Raw genomic sequence first — 12,855 nt, 5'->3', positions numbered from 1 at the left:
TTTTATAATAAAATACTGTTAAAAGAGCACCGTAAAACGCCTTGATTTAATATCCATCATCCAATAATCTCGAACGTTGGTGATCAGATCATTTCCTACATGCGGATCCCTTTCTTCCTTTTTTATGTTTTTTTTTTCCTCAATTCTTCTTATTCCAATCTACCCTTCATATACTGAAATTTCAAAATATTGCCACAGATGGGGACCCCTCCAATAAAGAGCCCAGCAGGATGCGTGAGGGTGATCCTAATTCCACCATCCCTTCCCTTCCACCCTCTTTCTCTCTTCTCATTTTCCTCTCATGCCTGTCTTCCCTTCTTTAGGTCGAAGAAAAATATGAGCAGTCTTGCGTGATCTTCTCTCTTTTTCTCTTGGAAATGAGATGGGGAGCAAAGGAGGTGCATCATCGCCATCGTCGGTCGTCTGTTGCATGTGCGGCGATCACGGGCTGCGGCAAGAGCTCTTTCGATGCAAGGTCTGCCTCGTTAGGTCTCAGCACAAGTAAGATTCTAAATTCCTGCTCTTGTTCCTTTCAAGTATCAATGAATATAGAGCTATACCGGAGTTATTGCTATCAAAATCGTTATTAACAAACCTTTTCCCATCAATTTGGTCAGGTTTTGCGAGTCCTCATGTCCAACTTATGTTTTATTTGTTCTGGGAAACTAGAGCAACTCAGCAATCATCATCAAAACCATAATCAACAAGCCTTACTCCCATTAATTTGGTCTTGGTTTTATGAGTTTTGGTGATTGTTCTAGCTATTTGTCAATCACAAGCGACTATAGCCTTATTTACATCAATTCGTTGCAGGTCTGAAAAGTGTTCGATCCAACTTATCTTGTGATTTTGTTTAGTAAATCTAGAGCTATCTCAAGGATCTCGACAATCATAATGAAAATTATAGCCAGAAAGCCTTATATATTCACATCGACCTGGAATGAGATTTATGAGTGTCGTCCGACTAATTATCTGTTATCCTCTGATTCTAAAGCAATTGCTCAAAAACCATAACCACTAAGTCCTATTTCCATCAATCAGGCATAGGTTTTGCCAGTTCTTCTACACACGTTTGCTGTGGTTATTCCATGTATCCAGAGTAAATATCCATATCAACACCATTAGTAACCAGCCGTTGCCTCATCAATTTGGTACTGGCTTTGCAAAGACACCAGATATATAACCAACTTAGGATCATAGTAAGTTGATGTAACTAGAGTCCATTAATCTCTACTATATGATCAGTATAATTGACGGACTAATTTTTCTCGTCGACATATACATGAATCAAGATTCATTACATGGTTTTGGCCTTTTATTGTCATCAACAATCGGTCTAGCATATCAACATTAATCCATTAGCCCACCATCTCCAAAAAGAACAAGGAAAATCAATTATTTTCGTTAAAGCTAGAATTGACATTGACGATGTTGACCGCATATCCTCACCTCGAAGTGAAACATGGTAGATTTTTGCAACCATATCATCAAATTGATGATATATTTTCATTGTAATTGTTCAACCAGATACTGCAGTAATCTTTACCCGAAAGCCGACTCCTACCGAGCATGCAATTGGTGCCTAAGGGAGGAAGGAGGGAAGTCTCTCTCAAAGGAAACTACCGCGGAGCATAACAGCTCGATCTCTTCTACTTCTACAAATGCTGACAATAGCAGTGCTAGTGGTGGCTCGGGAGGAAAGCTCCATCGAGGGGCTTTTTCATCACAGCTCAACAAGCCTATCAAGAAACAAAGACTGCTGGATCGATCGACGTCTGATGCAACCGACCGGATTCCCTCGGAGGAGCTCTCACCAAGTTCAGGAAGGGGAAGACAGGCCTTCAGAGGAAAAGTCCGGAGGTATAAGCTCTTGGAAGAGGTCTCTAGTTAATCCTCTCCCCTTTGTATGTAAGTTAAACAACTCTTCTTCCATGATTTTTTTTTTCCTTTTTTTTTTTAAAAAAAGAACTTGAGACCATCTGAGATGAAGTGCGTGTTTTTGACTCTTCTTTTCATTACAGGGAGGATGGCTTCCTGTAGTTCTTTTCTTATTTTTTGATGAAAAGGCTTCCTGTAGTTTTTGACTGTAGTGGTTGGGCACTTTGCTGTTGACCGAGAACTAATCCTCTATAATATAGTTGCAGCCCTCTAGGAAACTCCCATCCAGCTACGTGGCAATTTTTTGATGACTGTAGTACTTCTTAACCATAGTTTTTGTTTGGTATATCAAAATCTACGGTATATATATGAAGCCGTAGAAATCTCATACAATAAAGGTGGCGGTCGTGACCTGAAACTAAATTTATTTTTCACGTCTCCCAAGAGAAGGGAATCTGATCATGTCCCTTAGGATGCAACTAATGTCAGATCCATGGAACTCATTCATATACTTCTCAACCTAAAGTCCTCTTCCACATGTGCATCCTTAAAATACCGGGTACAACATGATTTTGGTATGAGTAATACCCATTCTACCGTCTACCACTGGTGATATATACATATATATAATCCTTCTCTGTTCATTGAAAGTGGTGGAAAAATGATGATGGTGAGGAAAGGGAGACAATCCCGGCCCCACACAACACATGCCAAGAAGAGGAAGTTGTGGTGAATGATGTGCCCAAGTACAGACATCTGATGACTGAAAAAGTGAGGGCCCACGGTTTGGTATGATGGGGTGTCACTTGTGGGGGCCAGGTTCGACCAGCCCATGTGTGTGGGGGCAGTGATGGCAAATGTTAGGTAAAGTCGTAATGAATCGAAGCCCTCCAAGCTGGTAACTGTTATGCTGTCGTGGTGGCCACTGGCCATGGAGGTGGAGGAAAGGTGGTTTGGTGGTTGCTCAGCAGATTTGAAGATTTCTGGTAGTTGGAGGCTGGTAGTTTCCTAGTTGGAAGGATTCCGAATGACACCAAAGGTTAGATGTGAAAAGAACCAAGAATTCGTTTACTCTAATTAATTAAATAGTCTATCTCAAGGTCCAACTGCAATAAAATATAACATAAAGCGAAAGAAAGAAGCATAAACTTCGTATGTATGTCTGGCTCGTTGGGTGGTACAGGTCACCTCCATGCCTCCATATTAGAAGTCTTCTGGTACTCGTCTAAACTGGGGGAGAGGGGGTTGCCTACCAATTGACACCAGTTTTGCATGACAAATTAGAAGTCTTTTGGTATTTATCTAAAAGTCAACTTGTAGCGTTCGGCTCAAGGGAGTCATGTTCCTGCCATTATTTTCGAAATTAAATTAGTAGATTTCCATAACATTCATGAAAAGAAGAAAATCTTTTTTCTTTGGAGTGAAGATTTTCAAAACAAGCGGAGCCCCAAACTTCCCTTAAGTTAACTGAGAGAACACTCCAGGAAATTTTTAAATTAACTGATGATGAATTTGGTATCACCAACCAAAAAAGTTTCACCTTGACACAAGCATCACAACCTACTTTCCTTTAGCTTCCTTCAATTGGATTCTCAAAAATTTAAAATCTACCCTTTTTCCTTGATGATGAATGAGAGCCGTGGATGGATTTAAGCCACATGATGGGGTAGATTTTGGAAGCATCAACATTGACAACTACTAATGGCGGGAACCATTCTTATGTCAACAAGGTCCTTGCCCATAGCTGAGCTTTGTACCTCTACTGAGTGACTTTATGCTGCAATCACAGGTATGCGTGGTAGCTATCAGGATCGTTCTCGAAGGTGACTCAATGACAGTGATCACATGGATTAATGATGTTGGTGACTCAGCTCATCCCTTTCTTAGATTCATTCACTAGCAATCAATTTCATGGGATTTTCTTGCAGCCGTATATATCGAGCGAAGGGAACTCTGCAGTAGATTACTTTGCCAAGCTTGCATCTTCTTTCGATCATTTGATATACTGGACCAATAACTATACTCCTCATCTTGTACTTCTATACCGAGATGATGGATTGATAGTGCTGGTTGTGTATTTCAAAGATGTTAGTTTGTAACAAAAAAGGGATAACAAAATCCCCTAAAACCATAACAAAGGCAAGATTTTGTCAATTAACTAGTTAGAATTTTACATGAGCTACATACGCTCTATTTTTTTTTTTTTTTAATTCAGAAGTCAAAAACTATAAAGTAGGAACATAGGTGGTACTCCAATCGAAGTCAATGGCAATGAGTCCCTAACGACTTTATCAATCGAACTCGAGGGACGCTTTGACATTGATTTTCCCTTTTATTGCACTCATCTCCTCAAAGACTTTCAAGATTCGACATTGTAAATAGTTGTTTGCAAATTTGTGTGAGTGTGGTAGGCCTGGTCAAGTTGAGGTGGCCCAATGTGCTTGGGTGGGTTTAGGGCCAGACCTGGTTGGTTAGCTCTATTTTCTTGCAAGAATAGAAAATGCAGTGTTCCAGTTTTCTCTAGTTTGCACTTGAGCTAGACGGGATTAAAGCTCAATCACTTGCTATTTATATAACTTAGAAAGCTGGTGATTGATTGAGTGAGATAGAATAATATCCCCAACCTTGCTCAATATCAAACTGTCTTGCGATACAATGGTGGCTGGTGATTGAGCTCGAACTTATTTGCTTCAAGCATGAAATTAGGAGAAGAATGACAATTGTTAAATTTACTGTTAAGATCCAACTTCAAGTATGTTGATACGCCTGTGGTATCAAACTCTACTAGTGTATATAATAAATATCAACTATTTATAGTACGACCATAAGAACAACAAAATATAGTTGCAATAATGGTCATCATCTAAAGTGTCATTACTTTAAAATGTGCTATCTAATACATGCATATGAAAGCAAAAATCGAGAAAAAGTAGATTAGCAATTCAAGCTGCCTATGTAAATAGCAAATTATCATCTACGAATGCCATTTGCATCAAATTGATCAACCTTCGGTATGGCATGTAAAAATAGAGAGAATATGTGTGAAAAGCATTATATTCTTAAAACTGTGAATTAAAGCATTATGTTATTAAAAGACTGAATTGAAGCTCACTTATGTGGATTAAATGATGTTATTGCACTCTTGCAATTAAAGTCCACTTATGTAGCTAACAAAATGGATTGATACCTAGAATTGTATGGACGTGACTACAACAGAGCAGGGTATTAAAGATGCAAAAAATTCGTCGCTAATACAAGATTTTCGTTGGCAATAGTTATTAGCGATAAAATTATCATCGCTGATATTTCATCACAAATAATAGCGTCGTTGATAATTTTTTACGACACAAAAAAAATTTTCATTTCCAATAATCGATATTACCGACCAAAAATTTTCGTCATTATAAAAAAAAAAATTTCGAAAACTATTCACGACGAAAAATTTTTGTCATAAAAAAATAATTTACGATAAATTATTACATCCTAATAAAAAAATAATTTAAAAAATTATTTGTGATGAAATACTTTCATCACTATTAATTTAATTAAAAATTTTTATAAAATTTAGATTTATAAAAAAATATTAATGATGTAAAAATTTTGTCACAAATACGATAATTATTGATAAAAATTTTTATCGCTACTAAATTAGCAATTATTTACGATGAAACTATTTTCGTTGTAAAATAATTTAATATAAAATTTTAATATTTTTAAATTTATTAAAAAAATTATTTACGACCAATAGTTTTCATCGCTAATAGGTTTTTTTACGATCAAAATTTCATCAAAAATAATTACGTCGCTAAAAATTTACACATTATCTTTTTTAAAATAATTTATGAATATATATTTTTAATTTATATTTATAATATTTTTTATTTATAATCTATAAAATAAAAATAAAAATATACATAATTAATTCATAAATAAATTTTATCATTTTATTATATTAAATTAAAATTATAAAAGGTCTGAAATAAAAATAAAAAGCAACATAAACAGGCTGTCAAGTGTCAGCATCTGCAAAAGGAGAATGAGTTAGGAAAGCGAAGTGCTCGAAAGAGCTCGGACCGACCTGCTGCTGCCTCATCAGCTACATCATCTGCTCTATCTGTGCCATCCACTTCATCATCTGAGTCTGGAGCAGCTGGTACTCATTGATGCATGCAACCAACTCATCAGCTCGCTGCTCAGCCCACTGTCGATCCTCAGTAGCCTGCCTCTGTATTTTCGCCAGCCTAGCATCGCAGGCAGCATGGATGTCAGCTCTAGACGAGCGTGAGGATGAGGGAGCACTATCCCATGCCCTAGACCTCTAACATAACAGGATCTCGTACTAAGCATCTGATCACAGATCTCGTTATCTGTGAGTGCGGTCAAGTCCTCAAGAGTAGGCTGGGATCTGATGCCTATCATACGATCCTAAAAATTAAAGTTATAGCTATTTTAATTTCGTACTGAAAATTAAACTGTGAACGAAAAAATAATTGAAAAAACTTATCAAAAGCTCCTGGTTCCCTGTCATCCACTCTCCTGATCGTTGCTGGTGAGTCCACTGATAGATATCGATCCTATCAGGAAGTTCGTCACTCTCAGCATCTCTCTATAATTTGAGAATAATTAATTAAAAAAATTTTAAATAGTTAGAGAGTTAAAATATGCTAATTAGAAATTACTTACCATCTGCTCCATATGACGAGCGAATGACCTCGAACCCCCACAATGCGATACGGTCTGTCTTGTTCGATTCACGATGTTCTGGGCACATCATTTCTGTATAGTAGTCAAATTAATAGGTAACAAACTGAATTTAAGAATAAATGATTCAATCATGAAACTCTAAAAAAAAAAGAAGTTTGGATGTGTAATCTGATGTGCTGGATCCTCATAATGCTGGTATATGAGAGCCCAATCATCCATAGTGATGCTGTCATATGGTCACTACCGCATTGCCTCCACCCCATGGTCCTGCATCACATGGTATCAGTGCTAATGAATGTGGTGGCAATACTCTTTAAAACGCAAGCATAAATGAGCATCCATAGCTCGCCGCACGTAATTCTCTTCAAAATTAATAATATCAAATACACCCTGTCAATAACAAATATTAGAAGAATACCGTGCTAATTAAATATTCGCAGTATAATTTATTTTATCTGTAACTGGGTGTAGAAAATCTCTTTCTGAGTCGTATAATATGATGCCAATCAAAAAGCGTCATGACGGCATAGCTGCGACATATGATGCCCACCTCGGTCTGCCACGGCTCGCACCATCTCCTAATGGACCTGGTATAGCCAGATGGTATCTCAATACGGAGATGCTGTCCTGGGTGCTCGCTTCTCCAACGCTTTAGAGTGAGGTTCTTCGATGGACCTCGCCCTCACCTTACCATCGATGGAGACTGGCCTGAAACAATAATAAATAAATCATTAGTATGATAGCTATCTAAATAAAAAAATTAAATTTTATTATATAAAAAGTATAATAATATCACTCGGATCTATCTCACTCGGACTTGCCTCATTGAGACCTACCAGTGCAGGACCCTCTGGCGACTCTGTTGGTGCGGCAGTGAAAATGGGTGAAGAGGCCTCAGCCTCAGGGGTGGACTGTGAATGCGAACGTCATCGTCTGTCTCCTGATGCCATACCTGTAATCCTTGATATATAAATAAATATAATATTAAATAATAATAGCAAAAATAAATTATATTCTAATGAATAAAATTATATCGCATACCATTACTGCAAAAGAAGATTCAATAAAGAATATAGATCTACTCATCAATATTCGTATCTTCCTCAATATGTAGGTCTTTCTCCAAATCACAATAATCGATTAATGTATCATCTTCTATCTCATCGTCATTTGTGAACTGATCATCGCTCTTGACTCGTCAAGATTAAATACAAAATTAGCTTCAACTTCGTTGGGCGGCTGATCAGTCCTATTCAAAGGAGCTGTTACCAGTTCTTTATCAACAAGAAGCTCAGCTAATGTTTGTTCTTCTTCTTGAAAAATTTTTTCTTCATGTAAATCTGAATTTTTATTCATCTCTAGTCAGGTTGGTATATCATATATGCCTTTAGGTGTTATTCTTTGTACGACATGTCAATTACCTCGATACTTTAGATCTTTCAAATATATTACTTGTTTCGCTTGAGTTGCTAATATATACGACTCATTCTGGTACCATATTCGTGCAAAGTTTATACATATAAAGTATGGATCAATATGAATATCGATCTTTTTATTGCTAATATCCCACCATTCACACTGAAATAAGAATACAGAATTATTGGATCCATACTTCAATTCTATGATATCTATCAGTACGCCATAATATTCAATCTCTTCTCCTACTTCATATCCTATTATAGTAATCCCACTATTCTGGATCCGTCATTGCATCTCAAGCTCTCTTGTGTGAAATCTCATTCCTCCAATGATATAGGATGCATAGTGGTTAACCCTTCGATCGGGACTACATGCTAAATCGTACAACTCATTGATCGTACCTTCTTCTTTATTGAAATACTTATATTTTATCTATACCATAATATAAAAAATTACATTGGTTCAAATAATTATTTCTATAATTATTAAAAATAACGTATTACTAGTGCAACTTACAAGGTCTCCAAACTATTTTGCAAATTTTCTCCTATGTCGATCATCAGCATCCCTATTATTCTCTCTGGATAGTATACTCTTGTGCTCACTGCAATAAGTCATGATTTTTAATTTTATGTTGATATGAAAAAATTACTTAGAATATTAAATAGTATGCTAAGATGGTACTTACTCAATGAAATCTTCAATTTTTTCACAATTATTTAGAACGTAGAAGTGTGCCTTGAATAGCTCATTTACGTCTATGAATTCATATTTCCTTCCACCAATGGGTCGAACCATTGTTTAAATATAGACAGTATCGGTTCATTGTCACCCCATTCACGGTTTACGTTATGATCTATACGGTTGAATCTTATTTCGATATCATTAAGATACATCAAGCAGAATGTGACACACTCTGTAGCTACGTATGCTTCTGCTATAGATCATTCAGGTCGTGCTTTATTACGCACATATTTTTTTAGGATATACAAGAATCTACAAATAAAAATAAATTTAAATTTTAGAAATATATTTACATCTTATAACTGATATGACAAAGTGCGTATAATTTCTTAATATTTCAATAGGATACATTTACCGATAATGTACCGATCCGATCAAAAAAGCTTTTTTTGGAAGATAAATAGCCAGGTGCACCATAATGTCAAAAAATGATGGTGAAAATTTTTTTTTCTAACTTACAAAGAATGAGCACGATATCCTTCTTAAACTTCTCAAGTTAATCTTCAATTTCTGACAACATAGTTCTCAGGAGAATACTCTCAACTTAATCAATGCAGTTTAAACATCACCATCCAAATAGCCACGTATGACTACAAGAAGTAAGCGTTGTATCATCACATGAGAGTCATGACTTTTTATGCTAGAGATATTACCGTCGTTGTGGCTAACACACCGCGATACGTTTGAAGTGTAAGCATCAGAAAACTTTATGATTTTGAACCATCCACAAAAATTTTTTTTTCTCGTCCAACAGTGAATAATATGCAGGTGGCATAAAAAATCTATCACCTTGACGAACTAAATGCAACTCCAGTCGGATTCTCATTTTTTACAAATCAAGATGAGCTTTTGTACTACTTTTATTTTTTTAGGATGTTCAATACTGTATCGATGATATTATCACAAATATTTTTCTCAATGTGCATTACATCCAGATTATGATGAAGTAGTAGCTGCTTTCAATACGGTAGTTTGAAAAAAATATTTTGCTTCATCTAATTCAGCTTAGCTTCAATACGCTTCCGCTTGCGAGTACCCAATATTTTTTTAAATTGGATGTTTCTAATGACTTCAAGTTGTTCTAAAGCTTCTGCTCTACTTAACTCCTTAAGTGACGAATGCCGATCGGACTTACCATGAAAGTATTAATTATAATGGATCCTCCAAGAGTAATTACCAGATAGAAACCATCGATGACCCATGAAGTATATTTTTCATCTATACTTTAAATGTAATGAGGATGCATCTTTGTTACATATTGGACATACCAGATATTCTTTGGTACTCCATCCAGATAAGTTTTCATATGCAAAAAAATTATTTATGGTCTATAAAATTGAAGCATGCAATTTAAAATTCTTTCGACTCACAGAATCATATCTGTACTCTATTTTTCTATAGCTCCTTCAGATCATCGATTAACGATCATAGATATACATCAATTTCATTATCTGATGCTTTCCAACCCGAAATCAATAGTGACATAAAAATAAATGGTTCTTTCATGTACTTTTAAGGTGACACATTATATACAACTAGCATCATAGGCCACATACTGTAGGAAGTACTCAAATTGCTAAAGAGATTAAATCCATCTGTCCCTAGATCAAGTCGAAAATTGTGCGGGTCACTCACAAAGTGCGGATACTTTGCATCGAAGTCTTTCTATACTACGGAGTCGATCGGATAGCTAAATATGTTCTCCTCCGAAATCTGCTGCTTATGATGCTATCCCATTTCTTCAACTGTCTTTATGGATATATACAACCTTTGAAGTCTTGAAATCAATGAAAAATATCTTAAAACTTTTTGAGGTATTTTTTTTCCTTTCCTGTTATCGATTTTATACCTAGGCTCACTGCATTTCGGATATTCAGTTGCTTGTTCGTTATCTTTATAAAATAATATACAATCATTTTTGCAGGTATATATAAGAATATAGCCAAGTCCTAATTTTTGTATATATATTTTTGCTTCAGAATATGATTTCAGAAGTCTCTCTCCATCAGAAAGAGCTGCTTTAATCAATGTCAAATTTTGGTCAAATGACTTCTGACTCCATCGGTTCACAATTTTAATATGAAGTAATTTTATCAAAAACTCTAACTCGAAGAACTTTACACAATTTAGATAGAGTGGCTCTCGTGCATCCGTTACAAGCTTTGCAAACTGTTCAGAAATCTCTTCTACCTCAAGCCAGATATTGTGTTCATGATTAGAATTGCCTTCAAATGCACTAGTACTCATGTGTACATTTGAACAAATATCCTGATATAAATCATCCAATAGTTCTCTTATACCACCATATTTGACAAGTTCAGTAGCATCACTATCATCTTTAGTATCATCATCGTCGCGCATAACTTTATTTGAATTATCCTCCCCATGCCATATCCAATGAGTATACTTCTTGTCCATACCATAATGTAGCAGATGCTCCTCAACAAGTATTATGTCACGATATATCATATTGACACATCTCTTGCATTGACACTTTATCCGACTTGCACTGTCAACCTTATACCGTGCAAACTCAATAAAATCTGGAACACCTTTTTGATATTCAGGCAAAAAAATAGCTCTAGCATTCATCCAGCTTTTATTGATATCCATCTAACAACAAACACAAAAACCATTAACAACAAAAAAATTTTCAGTGGTATTTATCCGAATCGGATCTCGATCCAAATTTCGAACCGAATTCCGACTCGGATCCAGACACGGATCATTTTATATAAAATAGCACGCATTAAAAAATACAGACTGAATAGTAATATAGAAAATCTCCTTCCGTCAATTTAATGAAGCAAAAATACATGATCCTATCCATTTCAAATCATTACTAACAGGTATAGTCCTATTCCTTTCAGAAAAGTAATAATCTTATTATTATTATTAATTAATATTTTATTTTATTATTATAAAAATTTTGACAGTATCTCTCTATAATTTTCTAAGTATACGATATGAATATGGTGCCTATGCACCCTACCCACCATATACCCGGAGAATAGTGGACAAATAACTGCTGACTACCATATAATGAAACAAAATATCAACTATTAACAACAATAAGATTATTATTTTTTTTAAAAATTCAAATACGAAACATCCAAGACTCGATCTCGATCAAGATCGACTCTTGAATGAAAATCTACGGCTCAATACAATTTAACTACTATCTCCGAACATACATTCAGAGATACATTTCTAATTTATCAAAAAAGAGTAACTTTGTATTCAAAATTTTTCATCAAAAATTTCAGTAGAATTTTCTCTAAAATAAAAATATTTTTTATATTTAATTATAATAAGTAAAAGCATACAAAACAGTATTCAAAATAATTAAATTGTAATAAGCAAAAGCAATGTGCATTGTGCTAGTGGAACCATAAAAAATTTATAAATTTCAGTAGTAACACTAAAAAAATTATGCAATAAATATAAAATAAACTATAAGTAGTTGAGCATGCAAAATAATATTAATGTAAAATAATAATACGAAATCCAATCCCACACCAAATATCCTCCGCTCCCTCTCTCTCATCTTTCAAATTCACCAAAAGCAGCACCGTGAGGACAGTCCCGTAGATAGGGCTCGAAGTGGGTCGGGCCACCATGAGGCCCATCAGGTTGCCTTAAGGCCCATCAGATCGGACTTTGGATTCGGCCCCAAACCATTTAGGTCGGGCTCTAGCCAAAAAAAATAAGGCCCATTTGGCCATCGGGCTAGGTTCGGGCAGACATTTGGCCCAGCCCAGAGCCGACCCGATTGAGTTCGAATTGATTAAACCCCCACTCCGCTGATCCGACCCAATCCATATTTTAACTTTTATATATACAATAAATAATTTTTTATTTTTTAAAAAATATTTTTTACCTAAAAATATTTTTTCTCTTAAACATTTTTTTCTAACAATTTTTTCTCCTAAATATAATTTATCCTAAATATTTTTTTAAAAAATTTATTTTTTTTCTAAATATCATCTACCCGCGGCCTGACCCACCCCCTGCGGCCTAACCCACCCCTCACGGTGCCGTCGTCATCACCCACCCCCCGTCGCCCGCACTAGGCCCCCGTGACCCCTGCTCCTGCAGTGCTGCCGCCGT

General features: G+C 35.6%; 1 protein-coding gene across 2 annotated transcripts; it reads left to right on the top strand.

Moving 5' to 3' along the window:
* The first annotated feature begins 233 nt into the window (after positions 1 to 233).
* Positions 234 to 4,014, top strand: LOC105041415 (uncharacterized). 2 transcript variants are annotated; one of them, XM_010918388.4, is made up of 3 exons: positions 234 to 501; positions 1,528 to 1,908; positions 3,668 to 4,014. In XM_010918388.4, the coding sequence occupies exons 1-2, from the start codon at positions 383 to 385 to the stop codon at positions 1,889 to 1,891; spliced, it is 483 nt and encodes a 160-aa protein (XP_010916690.1). In that variant the 5' UTR covers positions 234 to 382; the 3' UTR covers positions 1,892 to 1,908; positions 3,668 to 4,014. The 2 variants fall into 2 exon arrangements, with proteins under 2 accessions (XP_010916690.1, XP_073110252.1); XM_073254151.1 differs by lacking the exon at positions 3,668 to 4,014 and having other exon boundaries at positions 1,528 to 2,008.
* Positions 4,015 to 12,855: the final 8,841 nt, after the last annotated feature.

Source organism: Elaeis guineensis, chromosome 3 (assembly GCF_000442705.2).
Source record: "Elaeis guineensis isolate ETL-2024a chromosome 3, EG11, whole genome shotgun sequence".
Taxonomy (NCBI): domain Eukaryota; kingdom Viridiplantae; phylum Streptophyta; class Magnoliopsida; order Arecales; family Arecaceae; genus Elaeis; species Elaeis guineensis.
The sequence above is the reverse complement of the archived record's forward strand: the minus strand, read 5'-3'. Positions and strand labels throughout refer to the sequence as shown.

Coding starts and splice junctions, on each gene's coding strand:
- LOC105041415 (XM_010918388.4), top strand. CDS start 383: ATGGGGAGCAAAGGAGGTGCATCATCGCCATCGTCGGTCGTCTGTTGC. Junction 502..1,527: donor CTCGTTAGGTCTCAGCACAA/GTAAGATTCTAA, acceptor TTGTTCAACCAG/ATACTGCAGTAATCTTTACC.